The sequence below is a fragment of the Salvelinus alpinus genome, chromosome 29 (genome assembly GCF_045679555.1).
Source record: "Salvelinus alpinus chromosome 29, SLU_Salpinus.1, whole genome shotgun sequence".
In the NCBI taxonomy this organism is placed as follows: Eukaryota; Metazoa; Chordata; class Actinopteri; order Salmoniformes; family Salmonidae; genus Salvelinus; species Salvelinus alpinus.
Window position 1 is genome coordinate 41,305,767 of NC_092114.1, and position 18,351 is coordinate 41,324,117.

Sequence of the window (18,351 nt, forward strand, 5' to 3'; positions counted from 1 at the left end):
TTTTTCTTGTCCTAGGCTACCTGGTTAAAATGCTTCCTCGCTAGCCTAACTTCCTTTCATGGGCAACAACGCGACAGGCTAATTTCTTAACATTCGCCTACTACATCTAGCTACATATTGAACTTCCATCCTCTCAGGCCAGGGGCACAATGTATGAATTTATGGTTAGATCAGAATCGCCTTTATAATCATTGGCCAGTACGGATAATTAAGTAAAACCACAAGTCCAAATCCCTATCTCCATCCATGGCTAATTTAGGAAAGGGACAATTTTAGCAAGCTAGCTAGCCACCGGAGGACAACGACACAAGGAGATGCAAAAAGTTTTTTCTGTAAATTATGTTTGGTTTGTGATTGGTGTAAAGCCAAATCCAAACTGGCTTCCCTTGACAATTTGTTTTGGTGCGCCAGGACCATGAACAGTTGAGCTCACTCAGTTTAGCTCAACGCTGATTGGCTATTATGTTATAAAAAAAGATATAAAGGGAAGCCAAACGCTCTCTGGTTTCCCTTGCATTCAATGCTATGGGCTGCAACAATGTCATACTCTTTTTGACTAGACAGTATCAGATAGGTGGCCTACAGGTACAGAGGGGCACTGTTTCGCTCGCTCTGATGTTTTCTCTGGTAAAATACATTTAGCCTCTTGCGAACTGGAGGGAAATAATGAAACACAGAGATGAAAAATATATATATTTCTTGGTAAAAGAATTTGGGAAGCCTGGCTGCCCTTGGCATCCATGAATGCACGCCACTGAAAATAAATGGTGGGAAAATTATTGGAACCATTTCCTTGTTTGACCACTAGGTTGTTTGTGTATTATGACATACTGTGGTATTCTGTTGTTCAGTTAGTCATCCATCTTAGTTATGCCATTACATTAGTTTTGATTTCAGAAATTGGCATCACCTTTCCCGTCATACATTATTTATATTTATTTTTTTACCGATTTTGGAAGGTTCTACCATAAAACAGATTTCCACACCGACAGACCAGCAACTATTTTATAGGACTGCAAGGAACAAGGATTTAATTTACACACACCATATTATAAATTATAAGATCATACATGCAGGACAAGTGATACATAATAATGTTTATTTAAATGTTTGTCATGAAGTACAAGTACGAAGAAAGTATGAAAATGTATGCACTACCGTAAGTCGCTCTGGATAAGAGCGTCTGTTAAACGACTAAAATGTAAATGTACATTGGAGTAGTGAACAGAAGTAGTTAACAATACATTGCGTAGCTACTATATTCTTGGTAATGTGCATCATTGCCAGTGCATTTGGAAAGTATTCAGACCCTTTGACATTTTCCACAATTTGTTACGTTACAGCCTTATTCTAAAATACATGAAAATTGATTAAAATGACAAAGCAATAAAACAGGTTGGTAGAAAATGTTGTACTTTTATTTTCTGAATTCAAAAATCAAATACAATTTTATTTGTCACATGCGCCGAACATAACAGGTGTAGACCTTACCGTGAAATGCTTACCTACAAGCCTTTAACCAACAATGCAGTTTTAAGAAAATAGAGTTAAGAAAAGATTGACTAAATAAGATCAAATAAAAAATTTATTATAACACAATAAAACTAACAATAATGATGGTGTTGGAGTCGTGCTTGGCCACGCAGTCATGGTTGAACAGGGAGTACAGGAGAGGACTAAGCACGCACCCCTGAGGGTCCCCCCGTGTTGAGGATCAGCGTGGCAGATGTGTTGTTGCCTACCCTTACCACCTGAGGGCGGCCCGTCAGGAAGTCCAGGATCCAGTTGCAGAGGGACGTGTTTAGTCCCAGGGTCCTTAGCTTAGTGATGAGCTTTGTGGGTACTATAGTGGCGAACGCTGAGCTGTAGTCAATGAACAGCATTCTCACATAGGTATTAATTTTGTCCAGGTGGAATAGGGCAGTATAGAGTGCAATTGAGATTAAGTAATCTGTGGATCTGTTGGGGCGGTATGCAAATTGGAGTGGGTCTAGGGTTTCCAGGATGATGGTGTTGATGTGAGCCATGACCAGCCTTTCAAAGCACTTCATGGCTACTGACGTGAGTGCTACGGGGCAGTAGTCATTTAGGCAGGTTACCTTCGCTTTCTTGTGCACAGGAACTATGGCGGTCTGCTTGAAACATGTTGGTACTACAGACTCGGTCAGGGACAGGTTGAAAATATCAGTGAAGACACTTGCCAGTTGGTCCGCGCATGCTCTGAGTACACGTCCTGGTAACACGTCTGGCCCCGCGGCCTTGTAAATGTTGACCTGTTTAAAGGTCTTGCTCACACAGTCATCCGGAACAGCTGGTGCTCTCATGCATGCTTCAGTGTTGCTTGCCTCAAAGCGAGCACAACAGGTATTTAGACCGTCTGGTAGGCTCGCGTCACTGGGCAGCTTGCGGCTGGGTTTCCCTTTGTAGTCCGTAATAGTTTGCCAGCCCTGCCACATCCGACGAGCGTCAGAGCCAGTGTAGTAGGATCCAATCTTAGTTCTGTATTGACACTTTGCCTGTTTGATGGTTCGTCTGAGGGCATAGCAGGATTTCTTATAAGCGTTCGGATTAGTGTCCCGCTCCTTGAAAGCGGCAGCTCTAGTCTTCAGATTGGTTGGTACTTAAGTATTCAGACCCTTTACTCAGTACTTTCTTGAAGCACATTTGGCAGCGATTACAGCCTCAAGTCTTTTTGGGTATGACACTACTAGCTGGGCACACCTGTTTTGGAGAGTTTCTCCCAGATCCTCTCAAGCTCTGTCAGATTGGATGGGGAGCTTCGCTGCACAGCTATTTTCAGGTCTCTGTGCAGATGTTAGATCGGGTTCAAGTCCGGGCACTGGCTGGGCCACTCAAGGACCTTCAGAGACTTGTCCCAAATCCACTCCTGCGTTGTCTTGGTTGTGTGCTCAGGGTCATTTTCCTGTTGGAAGCTGAACCTTCGCCCCAGTCAGGTCCTGAGCGCTCTGGAGCAGGTTTTCATCAAGGATCTCACTGTACTTTGCTCTGTTCATCTTTCCCTTGATCCTGACTAGTCACCCAGTCCCTGACGCTGAAAAACATCCCCACAGCATGCATGATGCTGCCACCACTATGCTTTCCTGTAGGGAAGAGACCAAGTTATCTTCCAGATGTGACACTTGGCATTCAGGCCAAAGAGTTCAATCTTGGTTTCATCAGACCAGAGATTCATGTGCCTTTTACTGAAGAGTGGCTTCCATCTGGCCACTCTACCATAAAGGCCTGATTGGTGCAGTGCTGCAGAGATGGTTGTCCTTCTGGAAGGTTCTCCCATCGCCACAGTGGAACTCTGGAGCTCTGTCGGAGTGACCATCGGGTTATTGGTCACCTCCCTGACCAAGGCCCTTCTCCCCCGATTACTCAGTTTGGCCTGGCGGCCAGCTCTAGGAAGAGTCTTGGTGGTTCCAAACTTCTTCCATTTAAGAATTATGGAGGCCACTGTGTTCTTGGAGACCTTCAAAGCTGCAGACATTTTTTGGTACCTGTCTCGGAGCTCCTCGGACAATTCCTTCAACCTCATGGCTTGGTTTTTGCTCTAACATGCACTGTCAACTGTGGGACCTTATATAGACAGGTGTGTTCCTTTCCAAATCATGTCCAATCAACTGAATTTACCACAGGTGGACTCCAATCAAGTTGTAGAAACATATAAAGGATGATCAATGGAAACAGGATGCACCTGAGCTCTATTTCGAGAATCATAGAAAAGGGTCTTATGTAAATAAGATATTTCTGTTTGTTATGTTTTTATACATTTCTAAAAATCTGTTTTCGTTTTGTCATTGTGGGGTATTGTGTGTAGATTAATGAGGAACAGTTTAGAATAAGGCTGCAACATAACAAAATGTGGAAAAAGTGAAGGGGCCTGAATACTTCCCGAATGCACTGTATATACAAATACAACATTTTTACTTTTGGGCTAAATGTTTCATTGTGTTTGTCTAGAGCAAAGACATAATTTAGAGAGAAATACAAATCTGGAATCCTAGCCTATGTTATACTGTTACACTTTCAAAATGGCATACCATTTTCTACAGCTGCATGTCGTTTTACCCCCATCTGCTGTTGATAGACTGTCTCTGCCACCTTCCTACCACCGATGGGCAGGACAGACACCTCTACAGGAGGTAACATACATAGACAAGAGCCACAACCAAAGCCACAATTTTGAACATTTGCTCAAAGGATTTCATCTCAACAACTTGGGGTGGCAGGATGACAGGATACTGGATAACAGGAGTCTGCTGTACAACAGGGGAAAGCTGGGGCTGGGAGTCACTGTGGGAGTGTACTGCCAGTGGTGGGGCAGGAGCCGGGGGCATTAAAAGGGGAAGCCCCTGTCTCCTCTGCTCCTCCAGAGCCTCAATCAGAAACACCAAAGCTTTGCGCGGGAAGGTTGGTGGGGCGAAGAGGTTGGAGGTGGGGACAAAGAAGTGGGGGAGCAGACCACTGCTTGCGTGGCCCTCCAGGGCCCTTAGGAGGTGCATGAAGCAGGCAGGCAGCTGACGGGGCGTCCACAGGGAGTCCTGGGCCCTAATAGAGAGGGTGTGTAGGAAGGCTGTCTTCCCGTGGTAGGAGCACAGAGCATCCAGCTCTTGAGGGTAGCGTTGCTTCAGTCCCTCGATCAGGCACTTAAGGAGCTTGAAGCACTGCTTACTAAAGGAGAGGAGGAGAGAAAGAGAGGTATTGTTCATAATATCGATCACTTCACATAAAGGTATTTGTTCAGTATTAGGCTAAATGAGTCACAGGTGATAGTAAACTGTGTAGTAGAGTGAATTCTGACCGGCAGCACTTGGTGGCAGAGCTCTCACAGCAGGTCCTCTTGTTCCCATGAGTCTTGATCAGTTCCTTTTCTATGTGAGAAAAGGAAATCCTCCAACTCTCTGCAGGAGACAAAGCAGCAACATTTCAATCAAAGGGAAAATATCATTCACATTCAGTGTATCAATCATGTATCAGTCACAAAAACGATACACATCCAGAGTCATGCACCTATGGCTCTGGCACAAAACAACAATGTTCCGCACACCTTTAGCTGCCTCACTAAGGCTTCGTCCCGGTGGTTTCTTGGGCACAAAGAAGCAAGTTTGGTGGGTGAGAGAGCGCCGGGTCTTCTTCCCCAGCCAGTTGTCCACATCTGGGCCGGCGCGGGCAGCCAGAGGCCAGCCCTGTGAGGAGGGCACTTCCAGGGCGGGCACCACATCCACAGAAAGTAGTTCCTGTTTCCCATTATCCACCTCCAACAGGGAAAGGGTCACCGCTGGTGAGTTGGGACGCTTCCTATTCACAACCCAACGCCAGCTATTTCCAGGCACTGGTGATCAAAGAACACACAAAAGCATACAGGCAACGTCATGTCATATTTAGACAAAACAATGCCCCAGGTGGTTGGAGATGTGGACTACGACCACTGACTGCAAAGGCTCAAATAATAATATTGACCCCTCGAAAACATAGCATCTACAGACAAACCAGTTGTACAAGATATACAGTATGGGTATGTGAGCATTTGTATGACTGCATTCGTATACTCTCAGGTGAATATAGACCAGTTACCACACCTCTGTAGGTGCTGATGAACTTGCGGACCAGACGGTGCATTTCACTTATGATCTTGCTGGCTGAGATGGTGAGCCCATCGTCCAAAAGGAAAGACCGTATGTGGGAACGGGTTGGTCGGGATAGGGCGACTTCGTAGAACAGGCCGTGGTATTGGTCCAGCTCAGTCATTTTGAGGCGGGAAGGAGACTGGAGCTTCAGCATCATGTCAAACTCATTTGGGTTGAGTATCTGTTGGCACACAATTGCAATAAGTACTATTTAGGACAGGCATCCATATTGCAGTATTGGCTCATCGATACTGCCTAATCAGTCACTCAAGGTTAATCCATGTTTTTTAAAACACACCTTAAGTGGAAATGTAGATAATTTGCTGTTGGGTTATTCTCTTGTGTTCGTGTGTTTTAAATGAGCCGCCAGCCAGAGACATATCCTGTCTCATGGTGTGAGTTACCTTGACCATCTCGTAGTATGAACCACTGCTGAGCACAGAGGCTGACTGGAAGTAGGGCTGCTCGTCACTGTTCTTGAGGAAGACTAGCAGGCTTTCCCGGAGATGGTTGACCAGGTCCACGGCCCACTGGCGGTCACTCTGGCGGAGCTTGAGGTCCTGGGCCCGAACCCTGATCCAGCGGGCCAGCTCTGGGGAGATAGGGGCCAGCTCGTCCCCTGGTTTGGGGCTCTCGGCTGTGGGCAGATTGATGTATTGGCTGGACTGTCTCAGATGAGCATAGTATTGAAGCATGAATGGTGTAATTTTCAATCTGTTTTACAGGATTATGCACACATGAACTTCATCTACAAAACATCTTTCTGTCTCAGAGGCAAAAACTCACTCAACTCAGAATATCAATTCTGGCTAGATTAATGAATATAACATGTTACTGATTGTCTTAGCATCTTTGACATACACTGATACACACATCAGATGAGGACAATCAACAATAGCATTGAAGCGAGCAGGTCTACCATGCTATTACCTGCCAGGTGTGGTCTCTGCCTAGGGAGGTGTGAGGTGAGTGTGGCTGGGGTACTGGCATTTCCATCATCCTGACCCAGCAATGCCCCAGTCTGAGAGTCCTCTATAGGGCTACCTCCATCTCCATCCAGAAACCCACCCTCCTCTGCCTCTCTGCCCAGGCTAGGTTGGAGGTCGATGGGGGTGGATGGGGTCCTTCTGAGGGTCCGTGGTGGAGTTGTCTGGTGCTCTCCAGAGGGTGTGGATGGAACTGAGCTCTGTCTACTGGAGGATGATCCCCTCTGAGGTGTGCTTCTGTTCATCTTTCTACTTTGATCAACGCACACAAACACAAATCAATTCAGAGAAACTATATCTGCAAGTATGACATAAATATAATTGGAATATCCTCTTCCTTCTAGGTTGAATGTATATGGGATAGGACTGCTCAATAATAAAAACTACCTCACTCAACCTTTAGTGAGTGCTTATAAACATAGCACCACAAAGATCATAATAAATTACTAGATATGTAATTTTAGTACAACGAAAGTAATGCTGAGGTCCTGCCATGAGGAATTAACATAATTGTTTCCAAAACCTTACCCGAACAACAATGACCCCAGCCCAGGCTATATGTTACTCAAGACAACCTCGCTTGTGACATTTTATTCATAATCCCAGACCGATTGTTAAATAATTATTCAACCATTGTGAAATGTTACACGGGTTGTGAAGATTTACCTGCTATTGCCGTCTTTGTCACAAATATCAGCTTGGTAGGGTGACAGACAGACGTCGTTATTGCTCTTCTCCTTGTCAGCTCACTTACTGTGTTCCTTCTCTCTGTGACAGCATATACCCGTTTCCTGACACTATTCCCATTTTCGCTTTCTATTTCCCAAGTCTGATGTCACATATGAATCAAAGATAAAAGAGCATTGCCTCTCCTGTCTTTTTAGCAGTGGATTACGGGTCGCACATATGCATTCCAGGTGACGGGTTGATACTGAACGTAAAACTGTAAGAGAGGTTTTCACCAGAGGATTGTATAGGTACCGTCATAAATGTTATGTTCCACTAGGTTCGTGAAAGCTTGCCATTTTGTGCGAAAGCTTTAATATTGAGAAAAAAAACACTGGCAATTAGTTTATCTTTCTGTCACAACCCCATAATTCAACAGTAGCCGACATTTACTGGTTTACAATTTCCTACTGGTTGAACACTTTTCTGAAAGTATGCATCACTTCCATTTCTGAAGTAACTCAAAAGGAGAAAAACCGAGGCAGTGAATCATATCTATTGAATATTCCCCAAAGAAATTGATAGGTATTATTTTCTGTTTGTAGTCAATATTGTAAACCAATGGAACGTTTTCAGCAAATCAATCCAAAATCTGACAACTAGCTCAATGATTCACAGCAACAGAAATCAGACTTTATTTTCATATTCTAACACAACATATAATTTCATGATAGATACCAGTATGTATCCAACAGTAACTGATTCAGCGTTTGGCTTATGAGAAACAAGAAACAGCGTTTTGGCAGTTAATGTTCATGTTTTTTTTATTTTTGGTTTAATCATAATTTTCCCTAAAGCATTATTCTTCGAACATTTGCTTTCCTTTCCTGCGAAAACTTTTGCGATGGGTTTTTATTAGCATTAGCCAGTCCTTGAGTAGAGAGCTCAGGTTCTGAGACACTGCAGGATGGGATGCCGGTGACACGTCTTGTTGCTGGATGTCTGGAGCAGGAATTCATTTGGCTTTGGTGGCCTTAATGGCAGACTTGGTCACCTTGCCAGTGCTGGCAGCCTTCTTGTCGACGGCCTTGATGACACCAACGGCAACGGTCTGTCTCATGTCGCGCACGGCAAAACGACCTGCAACAGTGAAGAGAAATGGTTACTGGACGGGTCTGAACGATTTTTTGTGTGGTTTTGCTAAATGGAGTGTCAGCATATTCCAGAAGTCATTGAAGTTCCTACTTCACTGTTTTTGTAAGTGACATTGTAAGGTTGAGACAAGTAAGATCTCTTCACCATCTTACAAGCAATGCAACAGTAAATGTGTGGAGAATTCTTTCAACACCAAAAGGCTGCATTACCCAGATGGGTCCTATACAGTGATGGGATCCCCATGTAACATTCCGTTTTTCAATAGCACTGTATAAATAAAACCTGTAATCGTCATCATTAGGCATTGGTGTGTGACTCACCAAGGGGAGGGTAGGCGGCGAAGCTCTCCACACACATGGGCTTTCCTGGCACCATGACAATGATGGCGGCGTCTCCAGATTTCAGGGCTTTGGGGTTGTCCTCAAGCTTCTTGCCGGAACGACGGTCGATCTTCTCCTTGAGCTCGCTGAACTTGCAGGCGATGTGAGCGGTGTGGCAATCCAGCACGGGGGCATAGCCCTGGGAGATGGTGCCGGGGTGGTTCAGGATGATGACCTGAAGATTGGGGTAAAGTTTGGATAAGGATGGGCTGGACTCTAGAACTACAGTGAAAGGGGGTTGGGATGTAGCAAAACTGAATTCAGAAAGTGCACTTTAAAAAATATATATTTTTATGAAAGTTCTAATTTATGGCCAGAAACAAGACATGTAGTAAAGTAGACTTAGAATATTAGTATTTTGTATTATCCTTCCAAAAACTACATTCAAAATCAGTTCCATCTCTCACCTGAGCTGTGAAGTTGCCGGCCTCCATTGGGGGGTCATTCTTGCTGTCTCCAGCCACGTTGCCACGACGGATATCCTTGACGGATACGTTCTTGACGTTGAAGCCGACATTGTCACCGGGGAGAGCCGCTTCCAGGGTCTCGTGGTGCATCTCCACAGACTTCACCTCAGTGGTGACATTAGCGGGGGCAAAGGTGACGATCATACCGGCCTTCAGGGTGCCAGTCTCTACACGGCCCACGGGTACTGTTCCAATACCTGATGGGAAACAAGTATTTAACCACAAGACACATACCCATTCATGTCTAAAGAAAATAACCAGTACATTAAAACATATTGATCTATGACTGGTTCTTACCGCCGATTTTGTAGACGTCCTGCAGGGGCAGACGGAGGGGTTTGTTAGTGGGGCGGGAAGGGGCCAGGATAGAGTCCAGAGCCTCCAGAAGGGTCACACCGCTAGCACCACCCTCCTTACGCTCGACCTTCCATCCCTTGAACCAGCCCATCTGCAATGGGCAACAAAAGAAACAAGATCAAAATTACACAGACTTGCTTACCTATCAGAGTTTATCCTTCTATAAAGTTCCAGCCCTAATCATTTATGCATATAACCACCTAGACCTACATTGCTGTGGTTTAGTGTACCGTGTGTGGATGGGCTACTCACGTTGGGGCTAGCCTCCAGCATGTTGTCCCCATGCCATCCAGAGATGGGCACAAAGGCGACGGTGGCAGGGTTGTAGCCAATCTTCTTGATGTAGGTGCTGACCTCCTTCTGGATCTCCTCAAACCGCTTCTGGCTGTAGGGGGGCTCAGTAGAGTCCATCTTGTTGACTCCAACAATGAGCTGCTTCACTCCCAGAGTGTAGGCGAGGAGAGCGTGCTCACGGGTCTGGCCGTTCTTGGAGATACCCGCCTCAAACTCACCCACACCACCAGCAACAATCAGCACAGCGCAATCAGCCTGAGAAGATGAAGTCATAGATATTGACACTCCAAACCTTGTGGTAAAATGCCACTGATAGATGCTTTCAGTTAGGAAACAAATTGGACATTAAAGCTCGTCTTTACCTGAGAGGTACCAGTGATCATGTTCTTGATAAAGTCTCTGTGTCCAGGGGCATCAATGATGGTGACGTAGTACTTGGCGGTCTCAAACTTCCACAGGGAAATGTCGATGGTGATACCACGCTCCCTCTCAGCCTTCAGCTTGTCCAGCACCCAGGCATACTTGAAAGAGCCCTTGCCCATCTACACAAGCAGAGAAAAGTTTGCTTTTATTGCACTTAAGATATCTACACAGTTCTGTATAGTTTTTTTTATAGATCAAATCGATCCAATTACACCTACTACAAAAGTATAGAATTTTGTACTAGTTTGTCAGTTAAGGAAATTCAATCACAATTTAAGAATTTAATCCATTTACAACAGTATTACTCATGAATTGCAAATTAACAATACATCCCATCAACAAAATTACTCCAAAAATGACTGCCTTATCAGATAAACGTCTGCTAGCTGAGCATTAAATCAGTCCCATTACCAACATCCATATTTGTCTTGACTAAAGTCAAACTGATCACTCAATCCCATTTGCCAACATTAATGTGTTTGAGTGTTCCCCAATACTCTTCATAATGCACTGACAAAAATTTGATTTAAATAATATTTTAATCAGTTAAATTACATTTATCAATATATTCCATTTGCGTTTAGTGCACAATGGCCACAACTAACAATACATTTGGTACAGTAGATGGCGCTCGTGTCAAAGCAATCAGTTGAAGGATTTTCTGTTCTAACCACACCCGTTATAGAACATCGCAATTCATAGCAACATTAGCCAACTCAGAATCCCTAGAAAATGGCAGGGCTCCCAAACATACCTCAGCAGCCTCCTTCTCGAACTTTTCAATGGTTCTCTTGTCAATGCCTCCGCATTTGTAGATCAGATGACCTGTGGTGGTTGACTTTCCGGAGTCGACATGGCCAATGACCACAATGTTGATGTGGATCTTTTCCTTTCCCATGATTTACTGATGAAAAGGAAACTGACATAACTACCGATGTACAATTTTATTTACACAAAATACACACATGGCCGACATGGCTGCAGTAGAAATGAATGGGGTAATCAATTGATGAATTCGACAGATTGCCGACAGGCGCCACCGACTCATGCACCATGTGCTATCCACAAATCATTCCCCTCCCACCGCCCTCCATGTTCAGTCATAAGACTAGCAAGCCGGCCATGTTGAGGCAAATCAACGACACCCGCTCTATGGCCGTGAAGACAGTCGTGCACAGCCGACTACTCAAATCCTAGCTAGGCTATATTACAGCAATTCAGTTAAACGCCGTTTCCCATGAACGAAATTAAATTACCCACTAAACTTTAAGGTGTCTGCAATGAGACTGACCCAAATTTAGAAATGCAGTTAGTCATCTTGTACAAATCAGACCGGTCCTAAAATCATGCGCCCCCAAAAAAAGAGGCTGCCACTTTCATAACCATGCCGCAATTTAAGTGTAGCAGTATTGAGGAAAATAGTGTAGCTACGTAACAATTACATCCTGAAATTAGCATTTTCTTCACTAACCTGAAACAATACAGATAACGGGTATTCCTGCTTTAGACCGGAGAAAAAGGACAGAGTATGAGCCCACATCTCTTTTTATACCGGTGTAGTGGGAGGCGGGCGCTACAGCCCTGGTGTCACGAGAAATAAAGTGCTATTGGTTATGCCAGTGTAACCCCACCTAGGTGATTGGCTAGCAAAAACCATCACTGGGCACAGCCGTGCAGCAGTCAGGGATAGCTTGTGTCAAAACAGCTGCAAAGACCAAGTTAGATACAGTGCTGCACTTGTTCTACCCTATGGCACAGCTCCCACTCAACTACAACAAGAACAAGGATTAAGGAAAACGACAGAGCAAGCTTTTTGGTCAAGACATTTAAAGACCTTTATTAGTTACCAGCAGCTTTCTTCCAATTTAATTGTGGCATCAAACAGGTGCAGTTCTAAACCATTAACTCAAATGTAACTGAAAGAGGCACTGTCAGTCATATGACAAAGTGTATCTGCGTTGGGTTCTTTTCCTGCGAAAACTTTTACGATGGGTTTTAATCAGCATTAACCAGTCCTTAAGTATAGAGCTCAGGTTTTGAGACCCCACCACCCGAGGGACGTCCTGTGGGAGGAGAATTCACTTTTTACCAGCCTTAACGGCGGATTTGGTGACCTTGCCGCTGGAGGCAGCCTTCTTGTCGACGGCCTTGATGACACCAACAGCAACAGTCTGCCTCATGTCACGCACAGCGAAACGACCTGAGGGAAACAGAAAATTAGGAACGAGGCCTTTTCCAAGCATAGAAGATCTTTAAAAAAGGAACAATGTCTTTGGTAAGAGGGCTTGTGGATTACTTACCAAGAGGAGGGTATTCCTGGAAGCTCTCCACACACATGGGCTTGCCGGGGATCATGTCAACGATGGCAGCGTCTCCAGACTTCAGGAACTTGGGGGCATCCTCAAGTTTCTTGCCAGAACGACGGTCAATCTTCTCCTTGAGCTCGCTGAACTTGCAGGCGATGTGAGCCGTGTGGCAATCCAGTACAGGGGCATAGCCCTGGGAGATCTGGCCAGGGTGGTTCAGGATGATGACCTGTAAAAACAAGACATGGTCGATGAGAGCATGAAAAATATTAAATTGTCAAGGGAAGACAGCTCCCACCCAACAATTTTAAACAGCATGCCTACCTGAGCGGTGAATGTGCCGGCCTCCATTGGGGGGTCGTTTTTGCTGTCTCCAGCCACGTTGCCACGACGGATATCCTTGACGGACACGTTCTTGACGTTGAAGCCAACATTGTCACCGGGCATAGCCGATTCCAGGGTCTCGTGGTGCATCTCCACAGACTTCACCTCAGTGGTGACATTAGCGGGGGCGAAGGTGACGATCATACCGGCCTTCAGGGTGCCAGTCTCCACACGTCCCACGGGTACTGTTCCAATACCTGATGGGAAACCAGGGGAGAATAGATTAACGATCAAGAGCAGAAGCAAGCATACAGTCCGTATACAAAAATGAAGTCTAGGACTGGTTCTTACCGCCGATTTTGTAGACATCCTGGAGGGGCAGACGAAGGGGCTTATCTGTGGGGCGGGAGGGGGGCAGAATTGAGTCCAGGGCCTCCAGCAGAGTCACACCGTTGGCGTTACCATCCTTACGTTCGACCTTCCATCCCTTGAACCAGCCCATCTAGAATAGGAGAATTTCTGTTTATGTACAAAGCATGACATATGCAAGTGACAGGGTGAGACTTTCAATGTAGTAGAATGCACTGAGGATAGGCTACTCACATTGGGGCTAGCCTCCAGCATGTTGTCCCCATGCCATCCAGAGATGGGCACAAAGGCGACGGTGGCAGGGTTGTAACCAATCTTCTTGATGTAGGTGCTGACCTCCTTCTGGATCTCCTCAAACCGCTTCTGGCTGTAGGGGGGCTCAGTAGAGTCCATCTTGTTGACTCCAACAATGAGCTGCTTCACTCCCAGAGTGTAGGCGAGGAGAGCGTGCTCACGGGTCTGGCCATTCTTGGAGATACCAGCCTCAAACTCACCCACACCACCAGCAACAACCAGCACAGCGCAATCAGCCTGAGGGGGGACAAGACATGTCAGCCCAACACACTTGATCATCTAACTCCGTAGTTGTCAGGTTTACAGTATATTCTGATTGCACTGTGGGCCCAATTACCTGAGAGGTACCAGTGATCATGTTCTTGATGAAATCTCTGTGTCCAGGGGCATCAATGATTGTGACGTAGTACCTGCCGGTCTCAAACTTCCACAGGGAAATGTCGATGGTGATACCACGCTCCCTCTCAGCCTTCAGCTTGTCCAGCACCCAGGCATACTTGAAAGAGCCCTTGCCCATCTAAAATTAGAGGAAAGGCACATTATGTTCAATAATTCATTTTACCAGTGAAGTTTTGCTACACAGCAAAAATGTATAGTGAGCAAGTAGTTCATTTAGGGATAGGCCTAAATTGGATTTGGGAAACATGGCCCAAATCATTTGCATAATTTAAGATTCTGATGTATGCAACTACTGAAATGTAGAGAATGCATTATATTAATGTTGACTAGGCGGGATAGCTTTTGTCTGTAGCAGGTTGAGAAGCATGTCAAGGTCAGGAAAAGGGTTAAGTAAAAAACAAATATATGGGATGTAAATACGTCAACTGTATCCCTCCTAGCCATCACTACTATAAAGTCCTCAGCCGCCATTACACAAAGTGCATCGTCATTACCCGACGCTAGGCCTGCGCAGGCACCGTCCCACATGCGCGCACTCGTTACCCACACCCTGCCGGCTTCACCAGTAAAAAAAAAAAGCTGCCGTCGCCATCTTTGATCAAAAGTAACGTAACCAGAACAGAAAGATCCATCAACCAGAAAAAAACGCTTACCTCAGCTGCTTCCTTCTCGAACTTTTCAATGGTTCTCTTGTCAATGCCTCCGCACTTGTAGATCAGATGGCCTGTGGTGGTTGACTTGCCGGAGTCGACATGGCCAATGACCACGATGTTAATGTGGATCTTTTCCTTTCCCATGGTTGCTTAATTAGTTTCTGAAATAAAATGAGCAGAGATACCACTTAACTAGGCAACATTGACGTTAGTGTAACAATTTGCTTGGGGAACAAGGCTGCAGCATTAAAACGCCGGGTCACTCAGACTATGCATTCTATAATTTTTGTCGATAAAATTATAACGAGAGAAAGGTCTGCTGACAGCTAACTACTCAGTCGTTAAACTCATCCGACAAAGGGCGAGCGAGCTACGATCACGTACTGTTAGGCCTCAGTCCGCCATGGTCCAAAAGCGACACGTGTTACTTCCAGGCCACATCGTATAGAGTTACAGAAAGAACTCCAAATATCCAGAAGGAATTTATCCCTACTAGACAACAGTCACCTGGGTTTTCGTGCAGTTATTCTGATCATGGAAGACATTCCATTTAGCTACCTACTCATCCTCAGAGGCCACCGCTCTAGTATCCTTTGTTTCCCCCCCAGCTCCCCCTCCCCAATTGAAAAACGTTTTTTTCCACGGCAAAATATAACTTGGAAGTTCACTAAAACCACATCGCCATTTTAGAAGGTAACTTAAAGATGAACGTTAAGCATCCCTACACCATCAAATTCACTTTAATTGAAACATTGTCCACACCATTAAATACTATCTGAAATAGCTTACGTTTTCGCAATGTGTCAAACAAGTTATAAAAACAAACGTGCTACATGTTAGGCCTGTTTTTAAAACCACTAGAGGCTAAATAAGATAAACGCGCTTACCGGTGTTACTGTGCGCTCACTCGACCACTGCTGATGCCCCTACCCAGGTAACAAAAAGAGAAGGAATGTTGGTTGAGTTTGAGTTTTTATACACTGGGAGGTGGCTAGACTGGGTTGCGTCCCGGCTTCCCTTCCCCCTCCCTACTCGAACCCTCAAATCACACACAATTCAGCGAAAAACTATGCCCGTCTGTCGTGATACGTCATGATGTTTGAAACATTTTCCAGTTTTGAACGAAATCCTTTCTGATTCAATCAAAAGGTCTAAAAACAATATAGCTAGGTAATTGATAAATTGATTAAATAACCACATGTGGTCAAGTACACTCTTTATTGTCACGAGAAAAAAATGACCAGAGACTCATTCAATAACTCAACTGACAAGAGTTTAACTAAAATCTGACAGTAGATTACCCCACTGTATGTTGAGTGTGATTAGATATCTCAACAAACCAATCCCCATTGTCTCATATCCCTGAGGGAGATTATTAAAACCTGCTTTCTGGAAATTAAATGATATTATTTCATCAATTTGGTTTCAACATGAGTACATAGCATTTACAATTGTCATATCATATTTTTTATTTTGTCAGTTTACTGTAGACCTACTATATTTAGATTATACAGTTTTCTCCGTGGACTATAAACTGTGTTGGATTATTACCTTAGGAGCAGGCTACACTAGACACAAAGGAAATGCCCGGTATTGATTCTAGGTGACCCAATCAGTTTAAAGTATTCAAATTCAGAGATTTGCACTCAAACAGTGCACTGAGAAGGGAGACCCAGACTCATTGTTTCAATGACCTGGAGGGCCCCTCCACCACATCTCACACACATTCAGGTTCAGAAGAGGTTCAGACCAGGCCAAGGTGAGTGAATACAGTGATCAATAAGTGTGAGGGAGTCCTGATAGATTCTCCATTCACATTGTAATGCTGAGTGCTTTCTCATAATGATCATATCAATCAAATTCTCCAATAAATATAGTAAAATGCATGCTAAACCTCTCCTTGCTGTAGGCCTATGTGTTGCCCACCCAGTCCAAAAGCAATGTTAAATTCAATAGCACTGCATCAAAGTTGGGTGATCTAACTGTGATTGCAGTTCTACATTCTACATTTAATTCTACATTCTACATTTCCTTTTCCCCATACCCTAGTCAGTGACTGTGTTTTATGACAAATAGTGATAAAAATGACTCTGCATGTTTTTTTTTTACAACATTTCAGTCAACCTTTTTCAAAAGAACAGTCAACAACAATGTAAACGTTAATTGTATCTCATCTCCAGCATCACAAAGATGTGATGATGTGCATATTGCTATTTCCCAATATATGATCAATATATTCTAATCTATAGAGCCTGTTCCAATGGATGCTGTGGAAGTCCATTCTGTGTTTTGGGTGCTGTGGAGAGGTCAGACTCAGGGCCTTGCAGTCTCCTTGCTGTCCCCATCACTGTTGAATTCCCGATACAGGACAGCTGTCATCCCTTGGCGTGTTGACGGCTCTCCCCGACTATCTCTTCCTCCCTCAGTTCAGGTAACAGCCACTGAGAAAGCAGCTGCTGCTTTCAATCAGCTCACAGCGCAGTGAGTGGGGGAGAGAGAGAGAGCGGGTGAGAGAGAGAAAGAGAGAGAGGGGGAGAGAGTGAGTGCGAGAGTGAAGGGTACTCGCAAACCGTGCCATAGATAGTGGGTGAATAATAATAATACATTTTATTTAAAGTGCTTTTCACGACACCCAACGTCACTTTACATACACAAGAAAATCATCAGGATTAAAAGCTATAAAATCACACATTAAAATAAGTAAGTATGTGAAAGTCCACTAAACATAAGGATTAGACAGAGGAGAAAAGCTAAGACAACAGAGAATCCAGGTAAGCCTGTGTGAAGAGGTGTGTCTTATGTGTGGACTTGAATATGTGTATGGATTGTGAGGTTCTGACATGGAGAGGTTAGGGAGTTCCAGAATTGGGGAGGAGGCCAGTGTCAGAGTAGGGCAGCGAATAGGTGGGAGTGTAGGGGTGCAGAAGGTCAGTATGAACACTGCCGCAACTGCACTGTGTCTGAGGAAGAGGGGAGATATAGGATGGGAAGCCAGGAGAGGTTAAAAAAACAGAAGGAAGCAAAGGAGAATAGAAGCGGAGAGGCATTGGCCAGGAACAGGATTTCAGGAAGCCAGAAGAAAACATCTTACCCCAGGTTAAAGATGACTATCCCAGAGAAGAAATTAGATATCAACATTGATCTTAAGGTTTATCCAGGGCAAACTAATAGGCGTACAATTCAGCGTGTCAGACGCCTTCCTCAGAGCTTCAGAGACTTCTGGAGGGTCTGTTAAAAAGTGTTGGCATGATACATCGTAAAAATAGGACAAATGGTTTATTCTATAAAAGTTTCCCCATGACATTATATTGGCCCACATATTCGGCTGGGTTTTATGTGGAAAAAATGTTAAAGCACTTATCATAAATACACTAAACACAGGAAATGTGCCCTGGTTGTCTCTAATCCCCAAAGATTATACAGTACTGTATCTTCCTTTTAGAATGAGGAAGGAGCTAGTATAGTAAAAAGGCCAGCAAGTAAAGGGTGGGTGCAGCACTAAAACCAGAAGATCAGGCAAATGTAACTGAACTACATAATTCTTTACAAAAGGACTATTTGTTGAAGCTACAGCCTTGGGTTGTCTTGCTGACGTCCAATACCACCCAAACTTGTATAATTAAACCATTGCTAAACCACACCCAA

General features: G+C 44.5%; 3 protein-coding genes across 4 annotated transcripts; all 3 read right to left on the minus strand.

The window, feature by feature from the left end:
* Nucleotides 1–1,078: 1,078 nt before the first annotated feature.
* On the minus strand, nt 1,079–7,816 carry LOC139559034 (cyclic GMP-AMP synthase-like). Of its 2 annotated transcripts, none has more exons than XM_071374667.1 (7): nt 7,286–7,816; nt 6,564–6,868; nt 6,038–6,270; nt 5,586–5,814; nt 5,054–5,338; nt 4,808–4,907; nt 1,079–4,677 (listed from the first exon to the last, which is right to left on the minus strand). In XM_071374667.1, exons 2-7 carry the CDS (start codon nt 6,862–6,864, stop codon nt 4,140–4,142), a joined length of 1,686 nt encoding a protein of 561 aa, XP_071230768.1. In that variant the 5' UTR covers nt 6,865–6,868; nt 7,286–7,816; the 3' UTR covers nt 1,079–4,139. The 2 variants fall into 2 exon arrangements, with proteins under 2 accessions (XP_071230768.1, XP_071230767.1); XM_071374666.1 differs by having other exon boundaries at nt 6,564–6,871.
* Nucleotides 7,817–7,949: 133 nt separating this feature from the next.
* Nucleotides 7,950–12,023, minus strand: LOC139559035 (elongation factor 1-alpha-like). Its single transcript, XM_071374668.1, has 8 exons — nt 11,833–12,023; nt 11,116–11,265; nt 10,301–10,480; nt 9,897–10,193; nt 9,585–9,735; nt 9,228–9,484; nt 8,761–8,995; nt 7,950–8,425 (listed from the first exon to the last, which is right to left on the minus strand). Exons 2-8 carry the CDS (start codon nt 11,257–11,259, stop codon nt 8,301–8,303), a joined length of 1,389 nt encoding a protein of 462 aa, XP_071230769.1. The 5' UTR covers nt 11,260–11,265; nt 11,833–12,023; the 3' UTR covers nt 7,950–8,300.
* A 148-nt stretch (nt 12,024–12,171) lies between these two features.
* LOC139559036 (elongation factor 1-alpha, oocyte form) lies at nt 12,172–15,780 on the minus strand. Its single transcript, XM_071374669.1, has 8 exons — nt 15,594–15,780; nt 14,707–14,867; nt 13,992–14,171; nt 13,595–13,891; nt 13,343–13,493; nt 12,992–13,248; nt 12,662–12,896; nt 12,172–12,561 (listed from the first exon to the last, which is right to left on the minus strand). Exons 2-8 carry the CDS (start codon nt 14,848–14,850, stop codon nt 12,440–12,442), a joined length of 1,386 nt encoding a protein of 461 aa, XP_071230770.1. The 5' UTR covers nt 14,851–14,867; nt 15,594–15,780; the 3' UTR covers nt 12,172–12,439.
* Between the last annotated feature and the right edge of the window lie 2,571 nt (nt 15,781–18,351).

Excerpts from the sequence above, each read along its gene's own strand:
- LOC139559034 (XM_071374667.1), bottom strand. The coding sequence starts at position 6,864 with ATGAACAGAAGCACACCTCAGAGGGGATCATCCTCCAGTAGACAGAGC. Across the intron at positions 5,815-6,037 it reads CATACTACGAGATGGTCAAG|ATACTCAACCCAAATGAGTT; the intron begins GTAACTCACACC and ends GTGTGCCAACAG. Across the intron at positions 5,339-5,585 it reads GTTCATCAGCACCTACAGAG|TGCCTGGAAATAGCTGGCGT; the intron begins GTGTGGTAACTG and ends TTTGATCACCAG.
- LOC139559035 (XM_071374668.1), bottom strand. The coding sequence starts at position 11,259 with ATGGGAAAGGAAAAGATCCACATCAACATTGTGGTCATTGGCCATGTC. Across the intron at positions 9,485-9,584 it reads GGACGTCTACAAAATCGGCG|GTATTGGAACAGTACCCGTG; the intron begins GTAAGAACCAGT and ends GTTTCCCATCAG. Across the intron at positions 8,426-8,760 it reads CGCCGCCTACCCTCCCCTTG|GTCGTTTTGCCGTGCGCGAC; the intron begins GTGAGTCACACA and ends TCACTGTTGCAG.
- LOC139559036 (XM_071374669.1), bottom strand. The coding sequence starts at position 14,850 with ATGGGAAAGGAAAAGATCCACATTAACATCGTGGTCATTGGCCATGTC. Across the intron at positions 13,892-13,991 it reads TGATCACTGGTACCTCTCAG|GCTGATTGCGCTGTGCTGGT; the intron begins GTAATTGGGCCC and ends GTCCCCCCTCAG. Across the intron at positions 13,249-13,342 it reads GGATGTCTACAAAATCGGCG|GTATTGGAACAGTACCCGTG; the intron begins GTAAGAACCAGT and ends GTTTCCCATCAG.